Consider the following 27,716-nt stretch of genomic DNA (forward strand, 5'->3'; position numbering starts at 1 on the left):
GGACACTTGGAGTAGCCGTGCCCTTAAAATATCTAACATCTTTAAAAATAATTGCTCGTATTCTTCGAGAGTCGATGACTTACGTGGGAAGGAAAACCTCCTGTCATGAGAGGAGGAAGAAGATGATGAAGATTTGTGGTGTTGCTACTTGTCTTTTTTGTGGGACGAGGACGACGAGCGTCGAGACCTCAATCTTGAGGGCTTCTGGTGTCTGGAGTCATCGGAACATTTTCTTTTGGAAGGGGTAATGGAGGGGGATTTAGGAGAGGGCCTACTTAATTCGAGTTTCCCCTTCCTCTCTTGCAAGGCCTTGATCTTTATTGACCGTAAAGACCTGCAGTCATCGACTTTGTGGTTTACGGCCAGGCACCACAAACAGACTTGGTGCAAACCTGTCTTTGTTGTCGAAGACATTGTCGAAGAAGAAGTATGCAGAAGAAAATTCACTGAGGCGATATTGCTCCCAAAGCTCGCTGGCATGCGGAAAAACGGAACTCAGGCAACGCTTGCCGCATGTGCTACTTATACCACTGTCAAGTCACAGCCGAAGACAGGACGAAGGCCATAGCGGGCCACGACTCGACACTGAACTGTGACCGACTCTATGAAAAAAAAATCCAAAGCAAGCTGCAAGCAGATTTGGGTATCAAAGATGAGGAATACGTGGGAGGACATAATCCATTCAAAATAATGTTACACCACTAGTCATGGCTGCCAAAAAGTGCCATTCGCGTGCAGCAGGAAATGCATTATGTTATGTCCTTCCCCTTCAAAGCAATGTACAGACAACCTGAAGAGCTTTAAGTCCAGGATAGCGGCAGTTAGACACTATACAAAAATCACATAACATATGTCTGTTTCCCTTCTCCTGTAGTAACACAGACAGGCTAAAAATCAACAGAACAGGAGCTAGTGGGTGAAATTCGTAGTGGTTAAGAAGCACTGGCGCAATTGTTTCATTTTGATTTGGAATAAAGCCGCATCCGTTCCAGAAAGCACGGCACAAGTGCATACCTGAGTGCCAGTGTGTAGCAACCAGGCTGGCGCTGGCTTTCTCTGATGAGGTAGGTACCCTCCACGCTGGCAAGGAGCTCGTCCACTTCATCCCGGGAAATGATGCCATGGAACCTGGCAGAAGAAAAGACACAGCTTAGGCCAGTGGTATTCAAACATTTTAATGCTGCGCCCACTTTCCCGCTGACCCACCCCATTGAGTAAAACAATTGTTGCCGGATATCCCTTGAGTAAACAGGTGCCATATCTGTTTGTGTTTTCTATTAAAAGCAGTCACTATACTTACCTATACTAAGAGCTTTGCGCCCCCTTCCTCCCACCCCCAGACAGAGCATGGGTGCATGCGGCCCAGTGGCATCGCTGGAGAGGTTTCATGTGACCAGGCCCCCCCTTTGTGCTTCCCCTACCTCAGCTTGGCTACCTTCTCTGCACTGTCTGCAGTGATGTGCCTGTCAGCACAGCACACACACAGGGCCGCAATCAATGCTGCCACACAACAATGAAGAGCTGTTAAGTTCCCCTGCAGCCAACGGCAGCCTCTCCAATCAGAATGTGGCATGCAAAACCGCTAATGATGGGTCATTACTGACTTACTCGTTTAGTGTCTACATTCTGATGGGAAGGGGGGTGAGGTGCAGTGGGGTGTGATAATTGGTGTGCACTAAAGATTCTCTGCAGGAGTGCTTCTGACTTCATACACTGCCCTTTTATAGGCACCCCCCTGCTTTTGTCTGTGGCCCACCTACATTTGTATGTGGCCCACTCTGTGCCCCACCTATATTTGATTCCTGGCAACGCCACTGTGCCAGCCCCTTCCAGCATGAGGACCCTCAGTGTAGAGAAAAGGACCCTACTGTCGCCTTGGTGTCTGAGATCGAGGGCAGTTGTGTGTTGCTGACCTTCTGTTTCCATGGCAGTGCATTGTGTGACATGCTGCAGAGTGTGATGGTAATGCTGTGTGCTCTGACCCCAGTGCCTGACTGGAGTTCTGCACACGGCTGAACAGGCCTGATGACCTCAGCGCTTCTCTGTTGCAAGGGCCGACTTAGTGGCAATGCTATTTGGTGACTGACTTAGTGGCAATGCTATTTGGTGACTGGTATTTGACTGCATGGTAGTGTTGTGCCCTGCTGGCTGCCAGTCGTGGTGCTGCTGTGCACTTCAGGTACTGTGGCTGGGCATTAATGCTGTATTAGGCTTTGCAGTGGCAATGCTCTGTGGTGACTGGTATTTGGCTGCATGGTAGTTTTGTGCTCTGCTGGCTGCCCGTCGTGGTGCTGCTGTGCACTTCAGGCAGTTCCTCTGAATTTCCAGTTTGTGTAGTGTCTTGTTTCTATTTGGAGGTTGTTACCATCTTAAGTTTCTTCCTGGTTGGTAACGGGAGATTTTAGCTCGAAGGAATGTGCTCCTTGTCCATGTAGTGATTTGTGGGTACTGCAGAGGGCTTTGAAGTTGATGCATTTCTTTACTGGTAGCCAGTGCAGACTTCTCAGGGCTGGCGTGATGTGGTCTCTTCTATTCAGTCTCAGGACTGGTCTTGCTGTGGTATTTTGGATGCATTGTCAGTTTTTTTTAAGGCATTCTGGCATTCCAAGCTAGTGTGATGAAACCAGTGGAGTCATCACTGATTTCCCAGCAGTGACCTCCTCCCATGTGGCCAGAGGACGACAGCTGCTACCTGATCCTGACCCTGTGGGTGGCTGCATGAGGGAGGATGATGTGGCCAGGGGACGGCAGCCGCTACCTGATCCTGACCCTGTGGGTGGCTGCATGAGGGAGGATGATGTGGCCAGCGGACGGCAGCCGCTACCTGATCCTGACCCTGTGGGTGGCAACATGAGGGAGGATGATGTGGCAGAGGACGGCAGCCGCTACCTGATCCTGGCCCTGTGGGTGGCTACATGAGGGAGGATCATGTGGCCAGGGGACGGCAGCCGCTACCTGATCCTGACCCTGTGGGTGGCTGCATGAGGGAGGATGATGTGGCCAGGGGACGGCAGCCGCTACCTGATCCTGACCCTGTGGGAGGCTGCATGAGGGAGGATGATGTGGCCAGGGGACGGCAGCCGCTACCTGATCCTGACCCTGTGGGTGGTTGCATGAGGGAGGATGATGTGGCCAGCGGACGGCAGCCGCTACCTGATCCTGACCCTGTGGGTGGCTACATGAGGGAGGATGATGTGGCAGAGGACGGCAGCCGCTACCTGATCCTGGCCCTGTGGGTGGCTACATGAGGGAGGATCATGTGGCCAGGGGACGGCAGCCGCTACCTGATCCTGACCCTGTGGGTGGCTACATGAGGGAGGATGATGTGGCCAGGGGACGGCAGCCTCTACCTGATCCTGACCCTGTGGGTGGCTACTTGAGGGAGGATGATGTGGCCAGGGGACGGCAGCCTCTACCTGATCCTGACCCTGTGGGTGGCTACTTGAGGGAGGATGATGTTGCCAGGGGACGGCAGCCGCTACCTGATCCTGACCCTGTGGGTGGCTACATGAGGGAGGATGATGTGGCCGAGGACGGCAGCCGCTACCTGATCCTGGCCCTGTGGGTGGCTACATGAGGGAGGATCATGTGGCCAGGGGACGGCAGCCGCTACCTGATCCTGACCCTGTGGGTGGCTACATGAGGGAGGATGATGTGGCCAGGGGTCGGCAGCCTCTACCTGATCCTGACCCTGTGGGTGGCTACTTGAGGGAGGATGATGTGGCCAGGGGACGGCAGCCGCTACCTGATCCTGACCCTGTGGGTGGCTACATGAGGGAGGATGATGTGGCCAGGGGACGGCAGCCGCTACCTGATCCTGACCCTGTGGGTGGCTACTTGAGGGAGGATGATGTGGCCAGCGGACGGCAGCCGCTACCTGATCCTGACCCTGTGGGGGGCTACATGAGGGAGGATGATGTGGCCAGCGGACGGCAGCCGCTACCTGATCCTTACCCTGTGGATGGTTATATGAGCGAGGATCACATGGGAGGAGACAACTACTGTGGGAGATGGTAACTCCATCGGATGAGATGCAATATTGCCCCTTTTCCTTAAGGAAGACCCTATTATACCTACGTCTTTAATGGTTTGTTGTCACCTAACAGTTCCACCATCTAATGAAAGTCAGAAAACCTTTCCTCTATATCACTTTAGTCAAGCACCCATGTATGACTTATACATATCATCTTCTGTTTTCGATGTTTCTTTATGTGTCACTTTTGAAAAACAACATCCAAGAAATCCAATAATATCTAGGGACTTCAACTCCCATAAATGTTTATGTACTGTGACGGGAGAGCAAATCAAGAGGGGCCTGAAGCCTAACGTGCAGGCTAGTTGTTTTAGTGGACCTAAAATGTGTGGAACATTTAAAAATGGCACCGGTAGTGCAGGAGAGGACCGTGCAGGAGAAAGCTATGCAAAAGAAGACCTCCAAATACGTGCAGTGGGTCACGAATGCGCGACACACATACCATAATGGTGAAAAAAGAGGAGAGTCATTGCAGGCACACCTGAAGGACTGTGGGGCTGCAGCAGAGCTCTTAGAGGTACGGTTGTGACGAGAGGCAGCGTTCTCCTGTCCAGGCCATGGAGGAAAGAAGGCGATTGACTGAGGAGCTGCAGGAAATACTGGGGGAATGTCTGCATCCTATAAGAAGCCGACCCAGTGAGGATGCTTCATTGCAGAGGCACGCCAAGAGTCGGAGACGATGTGACTGACTTGTGAGTCATAACAAAGTCATTGTGGACCCCGGGGCGTACCAAAAGGCATGCAACCGAATGACTGAATGATATGAGATTGCTATCACGAACAATACTCAAAAGTGGTTTGAATGCAGACAAAACTCAAATAACAATTCCAAACCCCATAAAAACAAAATGTGAATGCTGACAAGATGAAGTGCAGAAACAAACCCCAAGAAATTACAATTGCATGGGATGCAATGTGGGGGAATGCTAAAACAAGTGTGACCATAGGCAAATATACTGAGCACTTCAGGATATATGCTACTGTGGTATAGTGAAAACAACAGTGAAACCCATAAGAAGTCCCGAAGGGCAAATACACCAGACAGCTGGCATTGAGGGGAAGAAACCTGGCAGGGAGTATACCAGTGGATCTGAGAAGCCCATGAAAGAAGTCCTGGCAGGCAGGTACACCAGTCACCTGAAGTTGCATAATGATTTTTACATTGTGGGAAGAGACCTGGCAGAGGAGTACACCTGGGGATCTAAAAAACCCCATAGAAGGATTCCTGGCAGGGAAGTATACAAGGCAATGCGCAAAAGATCCACAAAGACCTAAAGATAGACTGTTATGGAATGCATTGTTTGACCAAGAACTTTGTGAGTCTAGTACAAAGGCACAAAAGGAACTGTTGGATAAAGATAGACCTTCACCATCCTACCTACATATCCAGAGGAAGGGAACCACTGGCTGGATTCAAGGGTCTTCCCTTGGAACCCATTTTTGTTGAAGTCATCCTTATATTTTTGATTCTGAACACATTTTGCTAATATAAGGCCAAAGACATTTCATTGCACCGTTTGTTGTTTTTGTTTCTAGTGTGAGGGTCAGCCTAGATTGTTTTGGACTCAAGGACGGCTTTTAAGTTACTGTCTACTTGACACAGACATACCTTTTAGTTTCAGTCTTCTAGCGAGAGAAATTCCTCTTTAGAATTGGGTTAAAAAGGTGTTTTTACAACCATTTTTGTTTAATAAAATGTCAAACTTTGAGAATACCACAACTTTGTGCGCTGACCCCTTTTTGTTGAGACTGTTAGCGTATTCTTTTCTTGATAATACCAAGGAGATAATCGCAAGGGTTTTGTGCCGTAAAGGTAAGGGAGGATCCCTCTTAGTAATCACAGGTGGTATAAACATTGTTTGCTCTGGTGTTGACTTGTGGTGCCAAAGAGAGGCTGTTGTGCATGAGGATTCCCAGATTTATTTTCACTGTTGATGTCTCTGGTTGGGTTCCCATGCTCGGCGGCATGGTCAGGTATGCCTCTGCTGCATTGTCTTCCAGTGAAGAGATCATTATTTTCATCTTGGTTGGATTTAGCTTGAAATTGTTATTTGTCATCCAGGTGTTTATGTCGGTGAGGAATTTATTGAGGCTGTTATCATCATGGTCTCGGTCAGAAGTTATCTTGAAGATGAGTTGGGTGTCATCTGCGTAATTGTAGGTTTTCCGTCCATGGGCTTGAATGAGTTTCTCTAGGGGGGATCATGAAGATGTTGAAGTGAGGCAGAAAGAGACTTGATCCCTTTGGGAATTACTTCCTTCTCCTGGTTCTAGTACTTCACAAAATAAAAAGGGTTGCAGATCCTCTAATACTCTGTGGCAGATGGTTCCATATTTTGTATCCCAGGGGGAATGACTTCCTGCCCCTGGCCTTCGTCAGGCTTTACCTTACATTTCACTGCACCAAGACGTATGTCTCTCTTCCCCTGGCCTTTCTCAGGCTTTCTTTCACAGTTCACAACAGTAGGGGGAATCTCTCCCTTCCCCTGACCTTTCTCATGTTTAGTCTCATTTGATGAGGGTCCCATTAATCCTTGTGGAGTCTTCATACCCTTACCGGTTCTCACAGTACACCTGTTACCTTGGGTTGTGATGGGTCTCTCCTCTGGTACTTCCTGGGCATTGGCTTCTCTTCCCATTTTCTTCTCCTGTTCTGCAAGTCTCTCTTGCATTCCTTGGTGCAGCGGTATTGCTCTTGTGTTCGTAGCAGTGTCCACCTAACAGAGGTCTGCTCCACGTCTCCCAGTCTCCTGCATCTCCTCTTGTCAGTTCAACACCATCGGGTGAGGGACTTTTGTTGCCCGCCCATCTCTTTTGTTGTAAAACGGTTTTCATCTTTAGGGCAGCGTTTCTCTTTCCTTTGAATTTCCTGGTTGGATGGAGCCCTGTGCTGGGCTTTGTTCTTGCCACTGCTATCCCCAGCGAATATTGCTAATCACCAGTGTTCCAAGAGGTTCACTTCCTCAGCATTTCAGTGCAGGTTTGAAGAATCTCCCTCGACTTGGAAGCTGCCCCGCTGCAGGCACTCACAGTTGCCTGTGACTCTCTCTCGTGTAGTCCTTCATTGATTTTTATTATGACTGAACACAAATGACTAGAATGCTCATTCTGGTTCTTGCTGTGGCTCGTCATTACTTCTGAGGGCTTCCTTGTTGCAGTAGTTCTATGGTTGATTATCTTTATGGCTCTGTGCCAGTACTTCTTTTACTATCCTCCTTTGGGTAGTCCAGGCTCACCCTCATCTCAATAGAAGTCAAGTCAATGGCCCTACACATGTACATGGGTTGGTTAGATATGTAATTGGGTTTTGCAGAGTGTGGAGGTGTGGGGGGTGTTGGGTGTACTATACAGCATTTCCCTTAGATGGTCATCCTTGTCCCTAGAGGGGCAGTCTTTCCTCATGAGATCCTCCCACTGAGTCCCACCCCTAGGGGGACTATCAGGTTGCGGACTCATCTCTCTGGCTTCATGAGAAGGTGCACCCCCTCTGGGAGAAGTGCTGATATCTAAAGATTCGTCACAAAGGTGTTTGTTGTATGCTGATTTGAATGATTCTGGTACTATTCCTGTGGTTAGGGACAGATTTCTTAGTAGTTGGAAGTATAAGTGTATTGTCCCTTCATTTTGTTGTCTGCTCGTGTTTTTGTTGTGCCCCGATGCCCGCAGGCTTTCAGGGAATTATAAATCGATAAATAAATGAATCAGGCTGGTGTTTTGTGGTTGAGAAGTTTTTTGTAGGTACCCGGTGGGCATGGGCCACTGGGAGATCCTGCCATGTTGGTGCCTTTTATTAGTTTGTCAAAACTTTCTTCGCGTTTAGAATCACGTTGATTGAGTATTGTGGTGGTTGATGGAGTGCTGGTTTCTGGGGGGTGTTTGTGGTACTGCGGCCGGTCTGTGGTATTGCTTCTATTTCTGCTCTTAGATTGGTGGTGATGTTGTCAGATAGGGTTTTCGATGGTGCAATGCAGTTGTTGCAAGAAATTGGGTTTTTTATTTCCTTGATGTTTTTTGTGGGTTTGTTGCCAATTGGATTCTTGCAGTGTATTATGCTTTTTAGCTTTCAGGACTGCTGTTTTGTATATTCAAATTTGTTGTGGTTTTGTCCAATTGGTTGTAGTGTTTTCTCCAGTGTAAAGATAATTTTTTTGATTGTCCTCAGTTCTTTTGTGAACTATTTTGTGTGATTTTCTTTGGAGTGGGTTTAAAGAGTTTTAGGGGTGCTAATTGATGTAGCGCGTCTGTCATCCCGGTGAGAAGCTTATCTTCCACTGAGTAAGGTGTCATTCTGATTAGCTGGGAGGTGTCTGGTTTGGTAGATTTCAATATATCTGTTAGTGTTTCTAAGACAAGTCTTTCCCAGTTTCTTGTGTTTGTTGCTGGGAAGTTTGTGTTTGTGGGCATCATGCGGCTCAGGCTTTTGACGATGAACATGATCATATGATGGATGCTCCATGTGATTGCTACCGGTGGGGCAGTGGTAGGGAGGCCAAGAGCAGAAGATTGTATCTAAAGTGTGGCCAGCTCTTTGGGTGGGACCGTTTGCTATTTGTTTGAAGTGAAGGTTTTCCAGTAGGGTGGTGTGGGATTTTCTTGTGGTTTCATTTTCTCTTTCGAACCAAATGTTGAAGTCCTCCGGACAAATTATGTTGTCATGGTTTGTAGCGAGGTTGGCTATTGATGTAATAAGATTTGCTGCAAAGTTGTGTTTGTAGGTGGATGGTCTGTAGATCAGGTGGAACAGTAGGTTGGAATGGTTGTTGGGCTTGAGATTGACTAGGAGTGATTTGCAGTCTTCTTTATCGGTTGAGGGAAGGGGTGTTGAGTAGATGTGATTTTTGTGCACTAGGGCAATTCCTCTTCCACTTCTGTTTTCTCTGTTAGAGTGAATTAGTTTGTAGTTGTCGGGTATTGCTTCATGGGCAATTACTTTGTGGCTGTCAGATAGTCATGTTTCTGTGAGGAAAAGGGTGTCTGTGCCGCCTTTGTGTAAGCAATCGTACATTTCTGTTTTGTGCTTTGCCATAGATCGTACATTGAGTAGGCTGCAGTATAGTTTGTGCGAGTTTGCTTCTTCTTTGTTAAGTGTCATTTCTCTCGTTTCTGTTGGGGTGGTGACCATCGATTCTTCGTCTCTCTCTTGGGTGGACATATTTTTTGCTGGGTGCATAGTTCAAACATTATCCCGTTGTTGAGTAGTTCCATTAACTTGTGTGATAGGTTTCTCCGTTCTGATTCATTGTAGTGTGGTCCTTTTTCGAATCTCTGGTTATGTAAGGAGTGACCATGGTTAGGGATTGTAGCTTAGCTCTAGTATTTATATGTGTCTTTTGGAAGCTGTTTTCAAGGTTGCCGATTCTGTGTGTTGTGGTGGCTGGTTTGACAGTCTGGTGGAGTACATTCTAGTATTAATTGGGTCCTTTGTTGTGGGTTGCTTGTTTTCTGGGGTAGTAGGATCGGTGGAGAGGTAGCAGGAGATGAATGATGTCTTTGTATTTGCCTTTGTCTGTACCTTTAGTTCGTTTCGATGCAGCTGATTGTGATTTTGAGGTTTAGAAAATTCTGGTCGGTAGTACCTGTTGTTTGAAGGGGGTGTGGTTTCATTTGTTTTTCTCATTCTGATTTCCATTTTTGTTTCTTTGCCCTTCTTGTATCAGGCATGTTTGTGGTTGCAGTGTTTTGTGACTCTTGTGGGTCAGAGTTCTGCAGCAGATCTGGTTGTGTTTAAGCTGTTTTGGTAGAAGGCTCCCTACTTGGGAGGTTCTCTGTTGTTGATAGTTTTTGTTGGTTTTGATCACAGCGGGTAAGCTGTAGCGTTAGACGATTGTTTCCTGGATAGATCTATGTGAGGCTACATACAGTCGAGGGTGCCTCGCTGTGTTTATCGGCTTGTGGTGGCTTGCTTTGTCTCAGAGGACTATGATATTTCATTTGTTCTAGGGGCGAACGCTGTTTTTTGGTCTCAGGAGTTCTATGGGGTTCATGGGGATAGACATCAGGGGGTTAGATAGCGAGATTTGGTTTCCCGGGGCAGAGCTACTTCGTGTAGTCTGTTGTTTCAAAGTTGATAATTTTTATGGTGGGGAATTTCTCTGAGATTCGTGTTGATGGGGTACTGAAATAGTCAATATTTTGGGGAGATCCTAGGATCGGTGGCCTCCCTGTGGAGCTTGTCTCGTGTTGGGGTATTTTCAATGATGAACTCCCTCCTTTGGATCACAACCTGAAACACCTTTCCTAAAATTGACATCATGCCACACTCAGTGGGGAAGAGAATAAACAAGCCTTCAGTTCTATACTATCTTTTGTTTAACCTCACCATTTCTATTGGGGTTTGGAGGAAGTGTACCCACACATTACAGATTTATTTTTTGTGAGGTTGCACTCCCCATTGTCCAATTTCCAAGCTATACAATGCAGTATGGCACTGAAATTCCTAATAGCCCGGAGATTCATTTTTCTGTTTGTTTTTGCCCCATACTTTGGGAAGGAAGTTGCCTACTGGACAAAACATCCAAGTAAGTGGATTCAGGCACTTTCAACGGCACTCATATCCGTCCAGTTTTCTTCAACCCCTCCTAGCCCCACTCCTCTGCTACATGCTTCCACGTTGTTCGATCCAGGCCCAGCCTCCATTCCTCTCCGGCACTTCTCTATTGGTCCCTCTGCCCACCCCTACGACCAGATTGGTGCAGCTTCAGGATCACGTGAGCCAGGAAGGAAAACCTGACTGCAGGCTGGGGAATCCCTTTTTCACTGTATCCTGCATGAAGTAAGTCGCTTCCTGGACGCAATATCCAAGTAAGTGGATTTGGGCACTTGCAACAGGCCTCAGACCCGTCCAGCTTTCTTCACCCCCTCCTAACACCACTCCTCTGCTACATGCTTCTGCATGGTGCTTTCCAGGCCCAGCTTTAATTACCCTGCGGCCCTCCTCTATTGCTCGCTCTGCCGGCCCCTACCATCAGATTGTTGCAGCTTCAGGGTCACGTGACTCAGGACACTCAGTCTCTTAAGAGAGACTCTCAGGGCAACCTTGCCCAGGGAGCCAGCAAAGGGTATATGCAAAGGGCACTCCTTGTAGGTTGTCTACCATCCCTCTTTGCCTGTTCTCCCTGGTGCCTCAGCCCTGCAGGAAGCCGCGCTATCCATGTAAAACTACTTCCAGGTAAGGGACGTCTTTGCTCAATCTTGCCTCTGTCTGTGTTTCACCACTCTTGCGTTTTGCGGTCCTGGGTTTGCCTTTTAAATTGCTGCTTCAATATTGCCACTGATTGCATTTTGCTGCACCTGTATTTTGCGGGCCTGGGTTTCCCCTGTTAGATTGCTGCTCCAACCCTGCCAGTATTTGCATTTTTTCAACAGTTGCATTTTGCGGGCATGGGTTTCCCATGTTAGATTGCTACATCAATCCTGCCAATGTGTGCATTTCACTGCACTTGCATTTGTGGGCCTGGGTTTGCCACTGTCTGTATTTTGCTGCACTTGGATAGTGCCTCACTGGGTCTCCAAACTTAGATTGCATTACAGATAGCGTTACACATCTGACATGCACACTATCTGACTACACTCTACACTAAACATACATTGATGCAGTGCACAGGTGATGGCCGATTTTTGGGGAAGCAACCCATTGCCAGCTGTTGTCATGTACATGGCGTTCCAATGCCACATGTCCCCACTATACTTGTGGGGATAGCATCTTGCCCCTTGCTTGTAAGCTACATGTGCAACTGGTTTCACTAACAGCGCCCTGATGCTTTCGGGTTTAGGTGCTTTACAAATGCAAAAATAAAAATAAATAATTAAGGGTGAGAGGAGGGGAGGTGGGGGTTGTTACTGGAAGAATTTGGCATTCCAAACATCCCATGCTCAGTGTGTCCTGCCACATGCAAAGTACTGTGTTGTGCTTTTATGCCCACAGCATGGAGTGATCCAGGTGGCATGGAGAGGGCAATGTGTGACTTTACAGTGTGCTAGGGCTGTGTTGCATTTGTGAAGGCATCTTGTCACCCACCACCCAGTCCAGCCCAGCTTTCAAATTCCTGGCCAATGATGTGAGATCCAGAGCATTGTATGGCAGTCCTTGGAAATGGGGTGGGCACCTGAGTTTTTAATGGTAGCCACCGGTCTGGCAATGGTGGAAGTACTTGACACTTGTTTGCAAAAGCTGGCATTGATGTGAACACAGTAGCTTCAGTTTGCATGGCGAAATCAGACACATAACAGTTGTAGCCGAGTCAAATGACAACGTATATGATGGAAACAGATGGTAAATGGCGAATGCCACCAAACACCTACACAAAGGCAAAGGTACTGGCTCTGCCAATGGTTGCTCCATTTGCATTAAGACTGACTGCAGTGGCCTTGTGCGCTCCCCAGCAGCTAACAGTCTTTGGGGTTTACTCTTGTCTGCTTAGACCAATAGCACGGTGTGTGGTGTAGATTTAAGGCCGAAGGCAGACCCCCTACAACAAAAACTGCATTTCAGCAGTCACCCAAAAACGGCTGTGTTTTTGTCAGCTAAGCACATGGGGGGCAAGATTTGAACAGAACCACCCCAAGAATGGCTGCAGTTGTGTTCCTTCATGTGAATCCAGAGAGAATAACTTAAATGCAGAATAGCTCTGCACTGCTGTTCTGTCATTTTACAAACTCAAGGCTGCACAAGAAAATGTCTTACATTCCAGACTGCATTGCACTGGTGCCTCCTTTCATTTCCAACATCACACCGTTTTGTCCATTTAAACAGAGCCCTGCTGTGTATTGCATGTTAATACCATCAAATAAGCCCTTCCCTCACTGAACGGCATTGTTTTCATCAGGTAAAGTTCATGAAAAGCAAAATAATGTTGCTTTAAATCCGCACGGCTTGGATTGACTTTTTGAAATAAATCAACACACGCAAAATACTTCTAAGGAAAGACGCTCTCTCTTACATTGTGTCAGTTAACAAGAAATGATTTTCAGCACATCTCTGCATCCAGAAACTGACCAGATCTTGGAAGAGCCTTTCAGAAAGTTAATGCAAAAGAAACCGCATTTTGTGACAGTAAAAGGAGAGAAAAAGAACACATATAAACCTGCTTTTGCAAAGCAGAAAAATGACATTTGTAAAATTAAATTTGAAATAAGACCATGGCTCACAAAGAAACACAATTTTACATATGAGGAGAGGGGCTGCAAAAATATGTATATTGTGCTGTTTTTTCCCCAAAAGACAAATAAACCCAGCTAGGCCCAGGGGTTTCTGTCAAACCAGTTTGGCAGAGAGGCCAGAGTCGCACCTACCCATGAACAGAACTGCTCTCAAGGACAAAGGATGGGGGGAAGCCCTGAGCTTTGCCTCGCAGGTGGGATTTTCTCTCCATTCATGCCCAGTATCCACAGGAGGACTTCAAAGGGTAGTCATGGAAACCCTTGAGCAAGCCAAGCCTGGCAGGAACATTTGGCTGTGGGGGGTAGAGGACTGCACACATCTGGAAAAAATTCACCCCATTGATTTGATAGAGCTACTGTACATTATGACATTTGTTTCAGCACCCTAAATCAGCAAAAATTCGATATTATGCCAGTATTTTATGTGATTTTTGGACAAGTAAAATAAGACTATGTGTGTCCTGGCATGTGGTGGACTGGAAATGCAGTAAAAAGGCATTTCTGAGTGATGCATAAATGCCACAGACATAAAATATGGGGATAATATGCTGGATACTAGTATGCATATAAATAACCATTTGCAGAATTGTAAATATTATGTTTTTCCAAAAAATGGCGAAATGGTGCCGAAGGGCGATGCAACATCGCTCAGAATTGGCATTCAAACCAGCATATTCTTTGTAAAATATGGGATCTACCTATGTGTTTTATGATGGTGACTATTATAAATATGGAGTTTTGTTTCAAAACTCATCTTGGTGAAAAATAGGCTTGTGAGACAATGGGAGTCATAAAATGACACACTCATAAACTGAGGCCACTTCCCCTAAAGCAATCAGCTCAGAAGGGGGTGTGGCATCAGTAGCCTGACCTATCCCATGCGAGGGGTAAGTTCAGAGTTATTCCGCCCACATTGTAAAACTCCTGTGATGTCACCTTGCCTATATAAGTAGTGGACAGGGAGACACAGAGAGATTCAACATTCAAAATTCACCCTACAAGATTCCAAGACAACAGAACCAGGTCCAAAGGTAGCTGACCTAGATCCAGGGAGTACCACCTATCCAGAACCACATTCATCCCAATAATTCAGTGAGAAAGGAGGAAAGGCAGCTGACACCTTAGGGAGAATCCAGTGACCGACCTTTTGTCCAGCTGATTCATCCCACTGTCCATAGTGATCAGACTTTGCCCAGCTGTTCCCAACCAGGAGAGCCCAGAAACCCAGTAACCAGATCTTTTGACCCACTGCCCAGTGATCAGATCCTAAGCCCCGCTGTCCAGAGACCCAGCTGGCTGTTCAAATTACCCAACTCAAGTGTAATTTGTAAGTATCGCATCACCCCGCACCCTAAAACTGCATATCCTGCTCTTTTTCCCTTGCATTTTGTTCAAATCCCATATAAACCCCACAAAAACCCTAGTCATTTCCCAAGCTGTTAGTATTCTCCGTTTACCCTTTCTCTGGAAGAATCCGTGTTAGTTCCTATTTGTTAGCATCTTGTTTTTCCATTTCTTTCAAGTATTTGTGTAAATCCTTAGTATTATTCAAAACAAATTAATTAATTCCCCTATAATGAGGCGAGCGGCGCAAGCTGGTTAAAATTGCAAACTAACCTTCTTGCGTGCAGTGTCTCTCTTTAATAATATAGCCATCAAAATATAGTCTCAGTAAAACTAGCCATTTTGTATCAAAAAACAAATTTGCCCATGTCTTGAGCTTTTCTCTGAAAACCAATTTGCCTTTTTCCCATAAAAACCCATAACATCATCCCATAAGAGTCATCCCTTCCCATTAGTATCCTCTCTGTTCTGTGTCCTTTTGTTTCCCATCCCAAAAAACGATTTCCGATTATGATTGTTTAAACTATTTTCTTAGCTGTTTGCTTGCTTAAAGTAAGTGAAAATAAGAAATTGCAATTCTGCCACGTGCAATTTTTGCTGCATTGTTTTCTTCTCAAAATTGATGTTCACACCTTTGTGCACCTTGCTTTAGTTCACTGCCCAGTAGCTTGTAAGATTCCTTGCCTCTTTAGTAAAGCCACCCGAATTTCTGTCATATCTATCCTACCGCAAGTGTAAACTGATCGACAAGTTACAAGTGCCAGCCGCGTAAGCTATTTTGCTCTATTTTAAGGTTTTCATTTTATTTTATTCTTTGACCTCCCATTCTGGAGTGGTGGGTCGAATATAAAAACTAATATTTCCCTCTTCTTGCTGACTCCTTGCCACTGCTTTCTATCCACACAGAATTTAGTTAGCATGTGTTCGGGGAAGTGCTGCAGGGGGAGTGCCTAACATAAGTGCCATCTATCATTGTGAATAAAAGGTGACATTGCTTCCCATTCCATTGAAAATTTAGGTAGCTGATGTCAGAAAGTTGAATGAATTGTATTATAACATTGTGCATTATATTGTCACCACACTGGTGATTGCTGCCCTAAAATGTATTCTGCTCTGATTTTTCTGTGAATTAAAAAAATAAATATTTCTTTGTTACACACCGGCCTGGGTTCATAGTCCACTGCGACACGGGGTGTTTGTTAAGGTGGGTGTGAGACGGGTTGGGTGCCTCTTCAAACCAAGAATCCAGTGTTCAAATGAAAATAAAAGGGCGTGTTTATTGGGCGCCACCTTCAGTGTCAGTTGTAGAAGTCTCTGACTGGAGTGTGCCATTGCATAAAACCCGTTACAGGTGACCATAGTGACTTGGTGGGTGAGCACGAGCTTATGCGGTGCCCTGGACAAGTCTTCAGTCAGTTTAGCTTTTTCTCAATATACACTATTCCGGAGCACATTTAGCGATTAATATTGTGCACCTTTCGCAGAAAGGTCTGATTGCACCCATGGCCGCGTGCAGTCTACACGCTCAGGAGGGGAAACATTGGACGTTGTAGGGTCCCTCTAACAAAGGCTCTGGTGCTAAGGGCAACATAAACCTCAGACCTGACAGTGCGCCAAAAGGAACATCGTTTATTAGACACAGTACAGCAGAATAAGTGGCCCAGGCGAAGAATACCAGCCTTAATACTTACTCTCTTCCATAATACTTCGGCCTATTCTCCACCTGCAGAAACATTAAAGAACGAGAAGTTAGTGATTGGGATGGGAGAGGGTAGAGGGTGTGGCGCAAGTGGGCAGGAGTGACGAGCTGTGTGATTCAGTGCTGCAAGACATATTCACACATGCAGGGTCACCGTGCACAGCCTCGAGGTGGTGAGCTCCGACCCTATACGTGTTATATATATTCTATACTTCATTCATTCATTCATTCATTCATTCATTCATTCATTCATTCATTCACGTAGCAGTGAAGTTATTCAACCACTAATGCAGCCCTCACTCACCTAACTTACTTTCCCACGCATTCATGAATTCCATTACTCACACATGTACTGACACACACTCATTACCTCACAATTTCCTCACTCACATATACACTCACTTATTCTCTCACTTATTTTACTCACGCATTCAATTACTTATTTCTTCAATTATGCATTCATTCACTAATGTCCTCCCTTAACTCACTCACACAGTTGCTCTCTGGCTCCCTTGTTCTTTCCCACACTCTCACACTCGGTGGCACATTCATTCAATTATTTACTCACATATTCCCTCGCCCATCTTACTTACGGCTTCACATATATATGTATACCCTCACTGGTCCATTCAATGCCTCACTCAGGCATCCCCTCATTTATTCACTTACCTATTCTCTCACTCATCTCTTAATTTCCTCACTCATGCATTCCCTCACCCACTGCCTCATTCTAGTATTTAGAGACACACATTCACTTACTCCCTCACACATTCACTCACTCACTTAATTACTTATTTATTCCCTCACTCATATTACTTACATATTCATTTACTCATTCCTTCACACCTCTAGTTATTCCATTACCCAGTCCCTCACTCAAACCCCTACTCATTCACTCATCTATTCTGTCACTCATTGCCTAATTTATGCATTCATTCATGTTCTCACTCATGCATTCACTCACACATTCCCTCACGTAGTGTATTTGTATTTATTAAATTGTATAAAGCGCTTTAATCCAAGGCGCTTTACATGAGCAACAGAAAGTACAATACGAGTATAAATAACAAAACATGAATCAGATGACCGATAAGAATATAAAGAACAATTTACATTGAAGAGAGTAAGCAAATAATGCTGTAAGGTAGATGTGAAAGGGTAAGGAGAGAGGTATTAGGTTGGAGTTTGAAGAAGGTTGGACTTTAGGGAGAATCAAAAGGAGGGGTATGTGGTGGAGGAGCAGATAGAGGGAGGTAAACGATTCCAACGAAAAGGAGCAAGAGGTTGAAAGGAACTGAAGCGGGATGGAGCACAGGGTGCAGGAGGAACAGTGAGTAGAAAATGATCAGCAAAGCGAAGTGGGCGAGAGGGAGTATAGAAAGACAGGAGGGAGGAAAGATAAGGTGGAGCAAGACCATAGAGAGATTTAAAGATGAGACAGAGGAAGTTAAATTTGAGTTGGGAGTGAAAGGAGAGCCAGCCTAGTGAGGCGGAGATGGAGTCATGAGGGTAGAGAGTGCAGAGAGAGTGGATAGCAGAGTGGTAAATGGATTTAAGAGGGGTTAGATGTGAGGAAGGGACACCAAAGAGGAGAGTAGAGCAATAGAAAAGTCTAGAGAAGATAAGAGAGGAAATAAGGAGTTTAGTAGCATGAAAGGTGAGCAAGGGTCAGATTTTGCGGATTTTAAAGAAGTGGACGCGACAGGCACGGGAGGTGAGGGAGATGTGGTGTAAGAAGGAGATGTTGGAGTCAAAGTGTAGGCCAAGATTGCGGGTATGGGGGGAGATGGGTAACGTGGAAGGAGGAAAGAGGAGGGAAGGGGGTGGGTGACGTATGCATCAATTCACTCATTGTCACCCTGACCTCACTCAAACATTCGCTGGCACATTCAAGTTCTCGCTCAGTCACAAATTCACTTCCGCACTCACTCACTTCCTCAAGTGTTCACACATACATTCACTCACTCAAGTCTGGTGTCTGGTGTCAAGTCATCTTGCTTTTGTTACTGCCCTCACCTTAGCCAAGCAGAATGATTAAGCCTCGCAGATGGCAGAGGCATAACAGTGATGTCACTCAACTATGGATAACCTGGCCAAGTGGGCACCGCCTATATTGAAAAATGATTCAAAGGTATCACATGATTGCATTCGTGTATGTGCCACACATCAGCATGCCATACACGCAGACTGTGGCTAAATTACAATTCTGAGAACCTGGCACTGGGGCTCCCTTGTGAAATCATCCTTGCCTAGTTAAGCATCAACCTCTTAAGTGTTGCATAGACTTGCATACTAGTTGTATAGTGATTGAATAGTTCCTTGTGTCTCACATTATGAGAAGCCTACTACCAGTACACATCTATTCATCAAAAGCTGGTTTTAATCATGAAACAATGAATGGAAAAGGATGTCCAATGCTCTTCAGACTAAGACGATTGCCTCTTCAGGGGACAAGTCTGCAATAACACAGAAAAAGCACAAACACACATGATCAGTGGTACCTCCATGCGAACGTGTTAACCATTCATTGTGAGACTTCAATATGACACACAGGTCAGTTATGAATCTACTACGAGCTGAGGTGTGACATTGACCTGAAGTCTCGCTTACTTTGTGGGTGTCACACTGAGTGGGTGAGGATATGAGTCATTCAGGTCATCAGGAGACAGCGCGCGCCACAGTGATGACTTATATGAGAGTTAACACACTGTTTGGATTCTTATGTTTGTTTATAAGCAGACAGTTGTTGGAATCTGCCTAAACTATGGCCACGTGCCTCTGGAGCAGAACTTGGGGCCTAGGCGCTGTATGGCGAACACCAGGAAGGGGGACCTTGCACCTGTGTGCAATGGGATGCTGCGACCAGAAAAGGGGGAAGTGGGGTGGGCGTGTGGTCCCAGTATTCTGGTAGGCCCCAGCAAGAGCAGGCACTTGCTGCACAGCTACACAATGAGAACAAGCTTTCCACCGGCTCTTCTTCGGTAATGATAGATGTGTTGATGTGTGGAGCTGGTGCTGACGATCGGACATTGGTTGCAGATCTTGACCATGGCGTGTTTCTAATACGTTTAGCCTCTGAGAGCCGGCTTGTGTCCTGCTCGCTCTTGCCAGAGTTTTGTTCCATGCAGCGTAGACGCTGAACCCCAGCCCCTCCTGGGCCATTCAGGAAACCCCTCAAAACCTGGTTGTTTGCCTAGTGTGTGTTTGTCAACTGTCGGAGCAAGCAACCGATGGGTTTGGGAAATAAAACAAGTGGGGTGGGGAGGGGTGTATGCGGGGTTCTCCCCCCGCTTACATTTGCATTGGAATGTCCCAAACAAAAACAAAATCACGATCTCTGCCTCAACCAATTGTTTTCGAGGAAATCACATAGAACCATCCCCCTACAATTCCTTCTCGAGGATTTGGTGCAGTTTGGAACATAATGGAACCTTCTCTGATTGCTCTTCTCCTCCTACAGCTACCCCTTGCTACAGACCTTTCTGCTGACTCCTCCTTGCTGCGCCACATGCCCGTGCCTCCTCTTTCTATCAGTCATATGACATGCCTGATTTTCTCCTCCGTCTCTTCGGAGCCTTCCGTGGTGGCCCCTTATGTCCGTCTTCCGATCTGTGGATATTTCTCCACCCTCCAACATATATTTATCCACCTACCTTCTCCCGAAGTCACCCTCCATCTCCTTCACTTTATATACCTCTGCATTCTGGTCCTTTCCAACCTCCAAACCCTTCTGCTGGCTCCACCTCTTGGGATCCTCTCTTTCTTTACCATCCCCTCTGACTGCTTACTTGCCTCCTCTTCACCACTGGTTGACTAATCCTCCTGAATAACCACCTGCTCGTGAATTATTACCTCTACCTGACCTTTCCCCTCCACTCTAGCCTCCTTTTACAGCCTCCTCCTCTCCACTCTAGGTCCTTCTGCCTCCAGCATGCCCCTGAACTTCACCTTCAGTGTCCCTCTGACTCGCACACTCTTCTGACTACGGCTCCTTATATAAGGGACAGCCCGCCCGGGACCTCCCTTTCTCCACCATCTTAGGTGTGTGCATTCTTCAGTCTTGATACTGGGATGGATAATACTTCCTGTGTGGGTTTTCTCACCTCTACAGATGCCGCATCCACACCAACCTCTGATGTGTGGGCCAAGTCATGACGAAGGCCAGCTGCCATTTTGGATTCTTATAGCTTGAGTGTTGTTGAATGCTCCCCAATACTTTCGTGCTCTCCCCGCTTGCTGGCAACATCCCGTAAGTTGAAGCATGTTTGCGCTTGGAGGCTTGCACATTTTTACTCTCGTTCTCTCACTAGCGCTTGAGGTTCTCAACACTGCGGAGTTCCCAAAACAGGCCCCAGGTTTTCTAGAGAGCTAACATCTCTTGTATAGTCTGCACTCATTTTACCAAGGGTGGGTGCTGCATTTAGCAGTTACCCGCTAGATGGGACTTACACTTAAATAGGCAGGTTCTCTCTTGGTAATAAGCCCCTGCTATGTGACCGGGTGTGGATCCTCCACAGATCGCTTCCGGGTCCACCCTCACTTAACAGGTGGATGAGTCTCTGCTGCATGGCGGTGGTGGTGGTGGAAGGTCGAGCTTTAATAAGGGAGTTGGGGCAGGACTGCATGGTGGCCGAGGGACTATCATGGAGGAGCAGAAAGAGTCAGGGTTTACTGTGGCATATGTTGTGGGCGGGGTGTATTGTGTGAACATACGTGAGGACACATGGCCAATGGTACCCTCTCTGTAGCTACGCGGTGTAGGATGCAAATTGTCAGGCACTGCTGGCATTGGTGCCCTGAGGTGTGTGGACAAGAGAATGGCAATGGAATGGATGGTCAATAGGTGACCATGAATGCTGGGAAGATGGCGGCATGTGGGGTGGGAGAGCCAGTTTTAGAAGTAGCAATGCAAGGCACTGATGACTCTGTTGCAGAGGTCCATTGACCGGGTTCGTGGCTTGACTCAAGGTGTGGACCGACTGCAAGTACTCGGGAGTTGTGGATTTTGGGCTACTTGGATCAGGCAGCTTTTAAAAGATTCCTTGAGATGGGAGAAGGGGATTTATGGAAGAGCCGAGTGGGATACATTTTAGGAGAGGATGAGCAGAGGAAGGTGTGCCTTAGGAGATGAGAAAGGGGGGCCTTCAAAGTGGTTCTCATAATTTATGAAGGGTGGTGTTGTAAAGTGCCTTTCTTCACAGACTCAGAGTCCCATGTGCAAAAGGAAACTACTTGACTTAAGTTCCAGGTTACATAGATTCCTTTATAGGTTACAGGACTCTGGTACATCGGGACGAATCCATTGGCCTCCCTCTTTCTCTCCAAGCCTGCCTCCCATTAACTGTCCTTCAGAGAACATCCAGCAGAGAACACTCCCACGACATTCCACTTCCGGACATGCATGACCTCACATACATGCTGAGCAGAGAAGAGAGGGAAAAGGCAGGTCGCAACACGTGGTTTAGCCGCTGACACGAGTCAGACAAACGCAATCTCCTGGCAACAGCAGCTTGTCCCTATTTTGGCAAACTCTGACCAACATAATACAGTTTTAGTAAATTTAGTAGAATTGCCATCCATCCAAAAGAATCTTTTGCCTGCCAGGATTAACACGTTACCCTCAAAATGTATGTTCAGTGCCTTTCAAACCTGGAAAACTCGGCTCTTGCATAAGATCCTGGGCAGATTATTGGCCAGGCTGACTAGACAGGTCCAGATGTGAGTGGAGACCCCTCGAATAGAAGTGGGTAACAGTGGTGTCTGCATTTAGTCCGAGTTTTAAGGTGGTAGAGAGGAGGTATGGGTAGAGCAAGTAAACAGCGGTACGATCCCTGGGACTGCGCTTAGGAACCTCTGGGTATTATGTGGGGTGCATTTGAAGGCCCCAAACAGAAGTCCCTTTCACAAGAATAGAAAGATGTTAAACACTGAAACAAAAATGGCCTGGCATTCGTTTTTGTTTTTCAAGTAAAGTTAAAGAGCCATGTGGAAAGGGGCCTATCTGTCATTATCAATGGACAAGCAGTATTTTAATTTACAAAAGAAGGAGGAATCAAAGATCCCTGTCACATGGAAAACAAAATTTTTAAACATTGAAAACAAACCGGCCTTCACATGTGTGTGCAAATAATAACAGCTTTCAAAAGCAGAGTGGAAAAAAATATCACTGCTCACAGAAAAATGGCAGGAAAATAAAACATGATGTGAGGGTTTCACCAAACTCCAGTGACATTTGAAGAGCCACTTTTTCTTCATGGAAAATGTCAGCCCAATGCAGACCCTGTTTCTGGCTGTGGTCAAAACTTCCCAAAGGAAATCTCCCACTTCCAGACTGGATTTCTCATCTCCCCGCAATAAAATGTCCTGCTGAAGGTGTTGAACGCCCAGTGTTTCCCAGACCTGCAGGCTCCGAAAGCAGGGACTTCAAGGAAATTCATCCTTGGCTGGAGCACGACTAATGCGTGTGAAAATGGGAGCTGCAACTTCAAAGAGCAAACTACCAACTTCAGAGAGACCCATAAAAAAGCATCTGGCCACAGGCTGACCCAGTGAAACCAAATGGCCGGAAGCCAGAAACTGTCATTTGTCCCACATGAACATTCACAATTAATTTAAAAGAACTATTATCATTTAGGCCTTTTTTCAGCAACCATAATGTGGACTGATTTCATTTTTTTACCATTTGTTATGTGATTTCTAGGCGATTCTGGGGATAGAAAATGCATCTACCTGTGACTCTGGGAACTGTAATGGCCAGTTAGACTAGGTTTCTGGCTGATCTGAACATGTTCTAAATGTGAGAGTTGGTGAGTGGGTGGAAAATGAAATAAGGGATATGCTTATTAACTTACATCTTCATAACTGTTGTGATTTATATGGAAACTGCAGAAATGTGCCAGATGGCCCTGCTACATCATACGGATTTGGTGGTTGGCTTATCTAATTCTCCATGATCAGCTAAATCAGAAAATATGTTTAGTATGGTAGTTGCTAGTACAATTATGAAGTTGTGATACATAATTAGTCTTTGCCAAAAAGTTGAAAGGAGAACAAAGGGGTGATTACAAATGGGATGTGCCATATGTTGCTCCAGTCCCCTAAACCAATCCTGACTTGGGGGAAAGAGAGAGAAGGGTAACTGTCCAATCCTAGTGGCAGGGATTATTGCAGGGTATTTCCCCAAAGATTGTCAAATTGGTGAGGTCATTGCTGCTTTATAAGGAGGGGGGGCTGCACTAGGACAGGGGACACAAAAACCAGACAGACAGAAAAACGAGAAAGACAGAAGGACAGAGAGGAGACAGACCATCAGGAAGGCTGCTGAAACTTACCATTTGCCAGCTGTAAGGAGACAGCAGAGGAGAGCTGTCTATTTTTAGGAAGGCCTCAAAGCTGACTGGGTCCTGTGGTGGAGAGCGGGAGGCCATCTTTGAGAGACCCCTGCCCTATCTTTCCAAAGTGTCCTGCGCTGCAGCTGGCTTTCCAGAACCTTTGCTATGTAAGTAGAACTAAGCCCTGGAAAACCAAAAGGTGGGGGTAGTCTGCTTGCCTTGAATCATTTCTCTTTGTGGTGGGTAGGGGAGGGAGGGCAAAACTGTTTAGATCTTTAGCCTTTGTAACCAAAATATTAATTGAATTAAATTCCCCATTCGGCAGAACACTACGGGGTGAATTTTGTTAAAATTCGAAAATAACAAAGCTTACTTCCCAGTGTGCGCTGAAAACGATAGCCTATAATTTAATTGGGTAATCTTTGTTGTCCAGCTGACCCCCGACTTTTTTAAGGAAGAGGGGTGTCTTTGTTCTTAAATCAGTCCAAACTTTTTATCCAGCTTCCCCAACACAGGCCTTTCAGTAAGGGGGGTCTGAAATCTAAAATTCCCCAAAGTATTCACATTTTTCTGTCTGTCTTACCAACATAGACCAACGCAAGAGGGAAGGTTTGGAGAAAAAAAAGCGATAAATCACCCTGTGTTTATTTTAAACTAAAAGTTTGGCCGAAATGATATCATTGATCAGTGTGATTATTTCATGAAGTGAAATTAGAGAAATAAAAACAGTACCATTGTGATAGTGTTCTTTTTAACTCATGTTTGTGATGTATTTATGCGGAGAGAAGTTGATTGTGTTGTGCCACGGATAAAGTGGTGTTTTTGATAATTTCGTGCTAATTTCTATTACTTTTCATTTTCCCGCACACCGGCCTGGTTCTTGGCTCATTGTTAGTTCTGGGGCGAGGGACCCAAGGGGCACGATATTTGTCTGAAATAGAGCTGGAAAAAAAATAATCTTTTGAACAGTTTGTTGAATAACCACTTGAGCTGGGCGAGGAGGAACGCCCCGTGTTGAGGGTGGCTTCTCAATGAACCCTTACAATTGAGTAATTTATAAATAAACAATTATATTATATTATTGCGCCAAGACATAGGGGGAAGGAAAAAAGAGGAACGTTGTGGTCATGTTCAAAGGTTTCCGGCAAACCAGTAATGAAAAGTGGGGGGAGGGGCTATTGAGTGGAAGTAAAAATGGGGGAATGAAGATGTCATATACACAAGGACATGCCGTGGGGGAGGGGAGTTTCACTGCGCACCCTTGAGCCGAGGATTAATAACATTTAGTATAATAGAGCTTAGAAGACACTGCAATTCCGCATCAGGCAGAATATAAGAACCCTCAACGTTGATATTTATATATTTGACCTTTCAGATAACGCGGCCGTGTGGGTCATTCTTGCCCCCGGCCGAGCAGCCTGCCCAGGAACGCCAGCTGTCTCATAAACCACTCTCTGGATACATGGGAACGGCCTGAGCTCTGTGTGGACGTCATCATGTTCAAAGACTGCCGTTTCCCGGGGTTGCACCAACATCCGATTCAAATAAAATGGAAGCTTCTTGAGGACTATAGAGACAGCTGACTGGGCTGACAATAATTATGCTGCGATAACTTGAATGTCTCCTGATTTCAGATTCCCCGAGCACTCCTTATCGAATCCGGCTTAGGTGCTACCGGGCGCCCGCCGTGGCACTGCCAGCCCCGCTCACAAACTTCCCATCATCGAATGAAAGCGAGAAAGAAAGCCTTTGGTCATCTCTGGGCACCTGGCACATCTTCAGAACTCTTCACCAAGCAGAAGTGACGTGCCCTCGACTTCTGGGAACATGCACTAGGTGTGAAACACAACCTGGCAGTGGGGCGCAAATTCACCACAAGCCATCAGACACAGACATTCCCGGAGCAATGAAGGCGTTTCCCTGGAGGTGGCACACTAGCCAGCCCTACTTTGTCTCCAGCTGTAACGCGTATGTATGGCAATCATTGGTCGCTCCTCAACCCTGAGCCCCCCCCCTCTCCCCCCCTGTGCACAGAAAGTCATCTGGTATTCAGGACCCTTACTTCTAGCCCCCTTGCTATGTCCCATACGTAAATCGATCCACTGCTCCCCAGCCAGGTTCTCGCCTTATTTTATTTTTTTGAAATAATTTGTATTATCTGAGCGCTTTGAAACACTTTCCTGTGTATAGGCGCTATATAAATAAACAATTACATTATTTTGAAGAACAATTTATAAAACAGCTTCCAGAATGTTCTGATGGAGAGATAATGCAACAACATGTCACAGGATATGCCATGTTGACAGCACCAGGCTCATAGTGTGACAGCTCAGGTGCGGGCCAATGCCTCGCCGCTAGGTACTGTTTATATCAGCCCCAAATATCAGTAGGCCTTGTGCTCACATGTGTGATGCGCCTGTAGTCAGTGTCTATATTCCTCGGAAGCCCTATTCAGGATAATAAACGACCCCTCTTTGCATCAGACATTATTAGCAGACTTCTCACCTTACCACAGTGAATCCTGAGTCTTCCCACTGCAGGCCCATTTCAACACGTGCGCCCCTATGCATTCAGCAAGTTCTGTAATCAGCACACTTGTAACCTGGCCAAGCAGCTGTCCTCTGCTGCGACACCTCCACTCCTTATTATATTGACCACTGTCCTTTCCAACTCAACACTTTTTTCCCCAAAAGGGACACAGGTTCTTGCTTTGTAAAGCCCATGCATACAGGCAGACGTAGTATTGCTCGCTCCGTGTTTGAGCACCAGGATCCCTAGGAGAGGGTCTTCTGGGGCGAGTGCAAAAGTGTTTGTTGTAATATGTTGCAGGGATGTATAGCGCGCACCACGGCCAACTGCACGGGTTTCATTCAGAGGAGGGCCCTTGCGTTTCACAGAAGTCTTTCCAGAGGCTGAAGGCTAAGCAGTGGGAGGGTAGTCCGTGCTCTTTACAAGGCAAGTGACAATAGGCAAGAACCAAACCAGCATTGTTCACACTGCCATGCCTAAGTGGACGGGTGGGCACAGACGTGGGCCTCAAGCTTAGTGTTCCTAGCGATCCAAGCTTCACTTCACTGATGAGGCCCAATGAGGGCCAAGCATGTCTGGGGATGCTTGTGGTCTCGTGCAGAAGACTAGTGACCTTACAGCTTTGGCTGTAGGGGTCCTTTGGGGTGGGATCAAGCCTCATTTGCACATGTTCTCCCCCTTTTTATAAAGGCATGATAGGCAGAAAAATGATGATCTTGCGGCTTGACCAGACCAATGCCAGTGGTTATGATTTATTCAAAACCTTCCATCCATCAGTTCTCAGTGTTGCTTCAGTGTAAAATACTAGACTCCCATTATATTGCATTCTGGTACTTTCCAGCCTACATCTATAGTGGGAAAATAAAACTACAAATACCAGACACGAATACAGAATTACATGATCTTACGTCAGCTTAAAATTCAGAATTTGCAAAACATCTCAGCCTCTTGCCTGGGACAGTTTGAGACCTTTGTTTCTGTATATTTTTGAAAAAATAATGTAAATTGTTAGTCCTTAGCTTCAGTTCCAGCAGATTATTTTGAAATTTAGGACTGGACAGAAGGGACATGATATGATATGATAGTTTATTTATATAGCGCGTATACACAGTGTGTTTCAAAGCGCTTCAAGGCTAGGGAGGGAAGAAGGGAAAATACAATGACATTCTTACAGGCCGTGAACAGTAAGGATGTGAAATTAACTATCGTACTCGGCCTGACGGCATTTCAGATATAGCAATAGCTAAGACATAGATAAGGAAGGGAGCGGGAGAGTGGGAAGGAAATGGAAACAGGCAGGCGACTACCGTACTAGGCCTGACGACATTTCAGATAGTGCAGGAGCTAAGACATGGATAAGGAAGGGAGGGGGGGGGAGTGGGAAGGAAATGGAAACAGACAGGTGACTACTGTACTAGGCCTGGCGAGATTTCTGGAAGAGCCGGCGTAAAACAAAAGGTGAGAGAGAGGGGTACAGAAAGGGAAGGAAGGCACAAAACAAGTGACTATCATATTGGGCCTGAGGACTTTTCAGATAGTGCTGGAGGGAAAAAAGGGGAGGGGACGGAGACAGACGAGGTTGCTATCATACTAGGTCCAGGGACAATTGTGATAGAGTAAG

At 46.2% G+C, this 27,716-nt stretch overlaps 1 protein-coding gene across 2 annotated transcripts in view; it reads right to left on the minus strand.

Annotated features, from left to right (window-relative positions):
* Positions 1-27,716, minus strand: part of CHN2 (chimerin 2) — a 938,196-nt gene that overhangs the window by 563,129 nt on the left and 347,351 nt on the right. Inside the window, exons 4-5 of one of the 2 annotated variants that reach the window (XM_069648930.1) lie at positions 16,228-16,259; positions 1,015-1,128 (exon numbers count right to left, since the gene is read on the minus strand). In XM_069648930.1, the coding sequence (XP_069505031.1) occupies positions 1,015-1,128; positions 16,228-16,259 (146 nt within the window). The remainder of the gene's footprint in view (positions 1-1,014; positions 1,129-16,227; positions 16,260-27,716) is intronic. The other variant, XM_069648929.1, reaches the window with a different exon arrangement.

The sequence above is a fragment of the Ambystoma mexicanum genome, chromosome 2q (genome assembly GCF_040938575.1).
Source record: "Ambystoma mexicanum isolate Mex_15411 chromosome 2q, UKY_AmexF1_1, whole genome shotgun sequence".
Classification (NCBI taxonomy): domain Eukaryota; kingdom Metazoa; phylum Chordata; class Amphibia; order Caudata; family Ambystomatidae; genus Ambystoma; species Ambystoma mexicanum.